This window comes from Halyomorpha halys, unplaced genomic scaffold, assembly GCF_000696795.3.
Source record: "Halyomorpha halys isolate HHAL.00 unplaced genomic scaffold, Hhal_1.1 Scaffold217.1, whole genome shotgun sequence".
NCBI lineage: Eukaryota > Metazoa > Arthropoda > Insecta > Hemiptera > Pentatomidae > Halyomorpha > Halyomorpha halys.
Window position 1 is genome coordinate 746,870 of NW_027114159.1, and position 7,632 is coordinate 754,501.

General features: G+C 32.8%; 1 protein-coding gene across 1 annotated transcript in view; it reads right to left on the reverse strand.

Moving 5' to 3' along the window:
• LOC106679755 (pancreatic lipase-related protein 2) overlaps positions 1–7,632 on the reverse strand; it is a 61,228-nt gene that overhangs the window by 14,564 nt on the left and 39,032 nt on the right. The window contains exons 5-8 of the mRNA XM_014419083.2: positions 6,121–6,244; positions 5,668–5,784; positions 5,470–5,589; positions 3,854–4,002 (exon numbers count right to left, since the gene is read on the reverse strand). Coding sequence (XP_014274569.1) covers positions 3,854–4,002; positions 5,470–5,589; positions 5,668–5,784; positions 6,121–6,244 — 510 coding nt within the window. The remainder of the gene's footprint in view (positions 1–3,853; positions 4,003–5,469; positions 5,590–5,667; positions 5,785–6,120; positions 6,245–7,632) is intronic.

The window sequence follows — 7,632 nt, forward strand, 5'->3', positions numbered from 1 at the left end:
TTAGTTCAAAATTGGAGAAAATTGTAAATTATATATTTGTTATTTATTAACCGAAATGATAGCTAAATACTGTTAGCAGAAAGTTTATTAATAGCTCGTCTCTAATTGATAGGAAAGCTATGTATTTTAATTTTGTTCTTTAATTGATCTTTATAATTTATTAAGCAGGGTTAAATACATCCAGCGATGGCCCCTGGTTGACTTCGGGATGTCTTATCTTCGTGGGCTACCCTGCTGTTTATCTATCAGAAAACTAGAGATGCGACATCGATGAAAAAACATCGATGTTTCAGAACATCGATGTTCAATACTAAAACATCGATGTATTTTTTTAACCATTTCAGTAACATAAAGACTGTTCTAAAGACTACGCATGCTCCGGCCAGTCAGAAGTGCTTTTTCAATCAACTAATAGGACATGGACTCCAAAAATCATCAATGTTTAAAAATATCGTTACCCATAAACATCGATGTTGTTGAACAACTATTTCAGAAACATAAGGTCTGTTCCAACGATCCCGCGTCCTACGGCCTGTAAGAAGTGCTTTTTGAAACCTAGAAATCGACATCGACTAAAAAAAACATCGATGTTTTGAAATATCGTTCCAAACAATACATTGCTCAAAATACATCGGTTTTTGAACAACTATTTCAGAAACATAAGGTCTGTTCCAACGATCCCGCGTCCTACGGCCTGTAAGAAGTGCTTTTTGAAACCAAGAAATCGACATTGACTACAAAAAAACATCGATGTATTTGAACAACTATTTCAGAAACATAAGGTCTGTTCCAACGATCCCGCGTCCTACGGCCTGTAAGAAGTGCTTTTTGATACCAAGAAATCGACATCGACTACAAAAAACATCGATGTTTTGAAATATCGTTCCATACAATACATTACTCAAAATACATCGATGTTTTTTGTAGTCAATGTCGATTTTTTGTTTCAAAAAGCACTTCTTACTGGCCGTAGGACACGGGATCGTTGGAACAGACCTTATGTTTCTGAAATAGTTGTTCAAAAACATCGATGTATTCTGGGTATTGGATTGTAAGCAACATTATTTTGATATTGAACATTGATATTTCAAAACATCGATGTGTTTTTTATCAATGTTGCATTCTTTTTTGCAAAACCACTTCCGACTCGCCGGACTATACGTCGGCGTTGGAACAGACCTTGAGTTTCTGAAATGGTTGTTCAAAAACATCGATGATTAGAAATCATCGGCTTAAAAACATCGATATTTAGAAAACATCGGTCTTAAAACATCGACATCGTTGTCGCATCCCTACATCAAACCTATACCTCTCGAGAACTGTGTTTTCAGAATTCTTTCGCCAAAATCATCTATCTCGTCTCCCTCATGGAATTAATTCCTTCCTTCTTCTCTCCTTTCAGCCATTTTATTGGCTGATCATATTTTGGGACGTGGACCCGAACTCAATCAGAAAAATCGAGTCGGCTTCCAATTCTTTGATCTCTAAAACCCTTTCCTTTCTCCGTTGCTTTTATGGCAGGTGTGATTTAAAGAGGACTGCTACCTGCCCTTCCGTTTGGCGATCCTTTACTCCGCTGAAGGCTGTGCCCAGATGTTTTTTGCAAGAGCCCTTCTACCTGTATATTTATTATATTAACCACCAATAATTAATGTTTAGAATATCTATGAAATTAAACCTCAACTTTCGTGGCATCCTCCACCAACTTCCTCCCACCTCGAATCCCATCGTCCATCAGACATCTCAGATCTTTTAAAAATTTCAAATTCTGTATTCATTCCCGGTCCTCAGTCATATATACAACGGCTCACAAAACTGCAGCTTTTTCCCCAGTGGAACGGCCCTCCCCATTCTTTATACCCCCTGTCCAGCGGCTCCTGGGGCAATATAATAACCCCCGCCTTCAGCAGACCCAGCCCAACCCCATGCAGTGTGGCAAAGGAAGGGCACCAATTACGTATCTATATATTTAGTACATGTTAATAATGTTATTTATCTATTTAATAAGGAGTTAAGAAAAAAAAAACTTCAGCTTTTAACAGATCCTTCTGTATCAAATCCTCTTTTATATCCTCCTCTCCCATCCATCCCTGCTTACATTTATCGCTGCAGCATCCTTTAGACCATCATATCCCGCTTATTCTGTCATTTCTTAGCCAAGTTTCAATAGAATTAAGGTTGATATTCCATATTGACATGCAGACTTTTAATTAGTAATTCTCTGGAAATATTTTTTTTTCTATTTAAAGAACTAAATAATACTACGATCGGCCATTTTTTAAAAAGTATGTATTAGTTGTTTTGTTTTAATTTAATATTCTAAGACTCTAAAGCCCATAAAATATTTTTGTATTATATTTATATTTTAAAGGGACGTTCCTAAGTATAAATATAGAGGTATTATTATCATATTGAGGCATTAATAAGCTTCTGGAATTGTAATGAACGAGAAGATGATACAGGTATATAAGACCTAACACATAAAAGCTTTTGTCTGAACCCCCCTCTTGCTCCTTCCCACTTGAGATAAGAACAATGGGCGCTATCTGTGGAGGGCATGCACTAGCTGTCAACCTCCGATTATTGAATGCTGTTCGCTGTCGTGTGTAATTTAGCCTCACGTGGACCTGCATATTGTGCACTTTGACTGCATTCAATAACCAGGAAATTTTGATCGATTATGAAACATATATCGGACCATTATTGGCATTTTCTTTTGTCACCGATTCTCTCATTCATTGGTAATTTGTATTTACTTTAATATTCTATGATAAAAATAAAATATTTTTTGTTCATCTGATAGTAGACATCTAACCTCTTGATGTTCCTATCTATAAATTATACTAAACCTAATAAAATGTGTAAGTAACTAACAAATTAATTTGAATAAATAAACAAAAAGAAAGGATGGTCCTTAGTGTTCTTCGACTGATTCTACTATATTAGCTTGAATAGAACTAATTGTTCATATAACTAGTTATATTATTTTTAATATGAAATAGCTAGTATAAATTTATTATTACAGTTAAAATGACAACTCTCTCAGAAAGACCACGTCGTAATATGTAATTACACTCAGTGTATTGCATTACCTAATAATGGAGTATTGATTAAAATCATCACAATCTAGTATAAAAACAGGTTTAAACTCATGGAGAATTAAAGGTGCCCAAATTTCTGAAATTTCAGTTTCCAAAACTGCAAACTTTCAGAACCGACTTGGTAATTTAAGCTTTGAAATAAATTGCCTCAATAGGACGATAAACCAAAGAAGTATCAACACAATTTTTAAAAAATAATTTTTAATTAAAAACCGGTAATTTAGTAAGTACTAAGAACGGTTTTAATCACCCTCTTTCTCTCCCTTTTCTTTTCACTCTTCCTCTCATCCACTCCCTCCCTGCTTCTCCTTCTCTCTCTTTACCGATTTCCTCAGTATAAAACTAATGTATTTTTTATTTATGCCAATTTTTATAGTATAAAATCAATTTAGCCTTAATAAGTTTTCTATTGTTATATCCTAGAAATATAAGTGAAGCAGGATTTATAGAGTACCCCCAATAACCTAACAGTAAATTTTCTATTGATTTAGTATTAGACATAGTGCATAGCATCCTTTTGAACTTTATAATCCCGGTTAACATTGCCTATATAAATAAGAAAGAAAGTAATATTAAAGAATAAAAAAAGTTTTTTTATTGAACTGAACATTGAATATATTAGTTTACATAAATCTACCTAATGACTTGCCCCTTACAATCTAATTTGTTAAACAGCTGTCAGAATGAATTGATTATATAAGAAATCCAAGACACGAACTGGGCGTGAATAATAAATAATGGCATAAGCTTACCATTTCGTTCCTGCACCAGAAGCAGTTACCCGCCGTGAAGTTTTCCCATGAGTCACATTCGATGGCTAGGAACTCACAGCGGTCAGGTATCGATTCGATGAAGTACTCATAGCTGCGGACGTGGTCGCAGCCGAGGAACCTCCTTATTGCTGAAATATAACAACCGATTCATCTTAACTTAATTAACATCCTCTTTGGGCTCAGTTAATTATTATTGACACCCCCGCTGGCCCCTTGTTAATAGGGGCGGAGAATAATTTTGTCTGCAAACATTAATTTTCTCAAAGTTGTATTTTTAGGCTCTGTTCTGGGAGGACTTTTTTTTATTTTCATTTCATTTCAGAACCTTATTACGTGGAAAGTATTTGATTTACTTTAATTTTGAATAAAGAATAACTTTTTTAAGTCAACAATAACTTGTATCTCATAATGCTAATGGTTGGGAGCTTTTCTTTCGTCTTGTTATAAGGATGGGTAAGCCTCATCGAAAGCAAGATACTGCTAATAAAATCAACAACGATATCGCCAATTTAATTAAATAATTAATATTCTCTTAAATAGTTTTGCTCTTTTACAATGGTTCCCAACTGCTGGTCCACGGACCACTAGAGGGTCTCATGGGTCTCACAGATATTTTATTTTAGGATTTATTGTTAGAACTATTTTACTAAATATCTTTATTTATGTTTGTGCGAAAGCCGAAAGGTTGTAAGAGGTAAAAAATACACGATAAAGGTGATTCAAATCGCATTTTTTATTTTCTACAAATTTTAAAATATTTTCCGAGGGTGACACCTTTGTCTGCAGGCATGAGTGGAAGTCGTTCAAATTTCGGTTTCGTGGTCCACAAACCTCTGTGGGCAGAGAATCACTGCTATTTTATATAATACTAGCAGACCCGACAGAGATATTGCTATTTTAAGAATATGTATAAATTAAATGAACTAAATTAAAAGTTTGATATTAATAAATGCATTTCATTAAAATTAAACATTCATTAATTGAATCCAACCTATTTTTTATCTATCTATATTTAGATAAGGGGACTCAGTGGCATGAATGTATGAGAAATCGAGGATATCAGTTGCTTTGAACTTTCCCATGACACGAAACATTTTGAAAAGAAAAACAAAAATCGGTCTAGTAGTTCAGATCTTTATTGTGGACAGACATTCGAAAAATTCCTTTTTATATCTATTGATATAAATGCCACTGCCTTTAATATTGGCAGATCTGTCAAAAAAAAAGTTTTGATTTTATTTAAAATTGGACGTATTCCAGAGATATTACCGTAAACTGAGGTTACTTTCTTTACTGTGAGGTCATCCTTTACAGACTTGCCTAAAGCTGTTAGAGTTGTTAAAAATTATCTCCAGTCTACTTAACAATCTATGGAATCAGCACAAAATAAAAAAAAGAAATTGTCAGATATGGCACTATTCAAAGCAGTGATATGTACAAAAGTTCATTTATTATTTAGCCATTTTTGGATTCAGTGCTTCTTTATGGGATTTTCTGGCTTTGCCTTAACTATACCAAATTATTTGACAGAAATATCTTTTTGGTTGATATTCACAATATTATATATAAATAGTAAGTTTACATGGATATTTTACCTTTGAAGAAACTTTCATCTTTGTCCATGTATTCCTTCACACTCTGGTCGCAGCCAGGCTGGTTCTCACCTCCATTGGGATAGAAGTCGAGATGGCCGACGGGTTCGTCCATACCCAGCCCTAAAAAATTTACAATTATTGACATATTTCAAAGTGATGATCATATTATGTATTATGATATAATATATAATAACTCACCCCCTTTTATAAATGGTGTAGCATCGGTATGAATGACGTCAACGTACAATGCATCGGTGGGATCCAGCCTGACAACCGGGTCGGTCTGTGAGAAGTGCGGTTCGGCTGGGTCCAGGGCTGTTTGTTTATTAAATTATTAATAGTTTTTTAAAATTATATCTTTTATTAATGTTAACCAACTATGAAATATATTCGATTAAAATGTATTTGGAAGAGTCCAAATTAATTGTCGTAAGCCTAAAATAAAGTTTATAAAAAAATACTTAGATTTTTAATTGTTAATCAATAATTTTCAAAATACATAGCAACATTGGACATCACCAACCGTCTTTTTTTTTGCCTGTGTTTATAAAATTTAAAAAAATCTAAGATTTTAGATATTCACAAAATTCATATATTAAAAATATCCATGAAACATATGAATAATAAAGCTGAAATATATCTACACTTTACCCGTTATTCTTCCAAGAGTAAGATGGAATTTAGTTTTAAGTACGTTTCCTATGTAGCCTGAAAGATGAGCACCCAATGAGTGTCCTATGGAATGGCAGAATTCGGTTTTAACTCCAAGGTCTCTCTGAAAGGAACAACAACAACAAAATGAATAAATAAGATATGTATCATTGTATGATGTAAGGGCGCACTGGGAGAGATAGGAAAAGGCTCCTCAGTGTCTTATTGTAGGGTTAGTATTCTGTGTGTATAAGATATTGAATTCAGTCATGTAATCAGATATTACTTTTCCCTATACCGGTGTACCTATCAAATTTGCATCTTCATCACGGGTAGGTGTACGTGTCTATATTTTACAGGAGTCAGGGTAGACATTCAATCCAGAGTGCGATCTATTGTTTATTAATTTTTAGATTTCGTTAATAATTTTCATATCAATTGGATAGCTTTTATTTTTACTATAAGTTAGAGAAAAAATTATGATTTAATAATACCTCAGAATCAAGGTCTAAAAAAATAATTTTTGAAGAATGTTCTTATAGAACCAGAATTGTACAGTTATCCCAACATGGGACAATTTAAAAAAATATAAATTGGGATTCAAACTGATCATTTCAAGAAATATCAACCTATTATCTCTTAATTATAGTATTATTTCTGATAATACAAACAACCAGGAAAAGGACTAATCCACACATACTAAAATAATATTACTAATAAAAGGAGATGAATATGAAATTAAAATAAAAACATAAAATGGTATAACAAAATCGTAGCTAGCAAAAATAAAGCGAACTTAACAAAGAAAAATAAATAAAGCAAGAAATATTATTTGTTTACTTCATTATTTTTTTCGCCTTCGTATTTAGTGAATTGTTAAATTCTAATTTTTATTACAATTTGATTTCCATATTTATCACAATTTATTATTTACTATTGTTTTTTCCCCCGCTTTTTTGCTGTTGTATTGTGGTAACTATTGAAAATAAAGATAAAATTGCTTTATAGTGAAATGGTATATTGGGCCAAATATTTCAGCTAGAATTAAGTAAAAACAAGCATAATTCCTTCAGAACTTGTTCAATTTATTTTCCGTTTATGTTGTAAAGGTTATACTCACAGTAGTCAGAAGTTTTTAACTATCTCTGAATCTATTTATATAAATATGTAATGTTCGTATGTTAATTTTTTTTTTCGGCGAATATTCCCATTATTGGAATCTTCATTACAGCCTAACCATGGTTGGGAAAGACTCTCAACCATGTTCAATGTTATATCGTTTTAACATGATAAGAGAAGGAAATATTTCTCCATTTAACATGAGTTTTTCTATTTAACACGTTTTAACATGTTAAACTAAAGATCATGAATACCCCTATTGTAAATGTTCGGTACCGTTGCGTATGAAAACAGTGTTTTTGAGGTTTATTTTCAGGTGACTTTCTATATATATATTTTCTATAGATAGTGAATGCGTGGGATGAAAATTACCCGAAAAATCTATCTATCTAT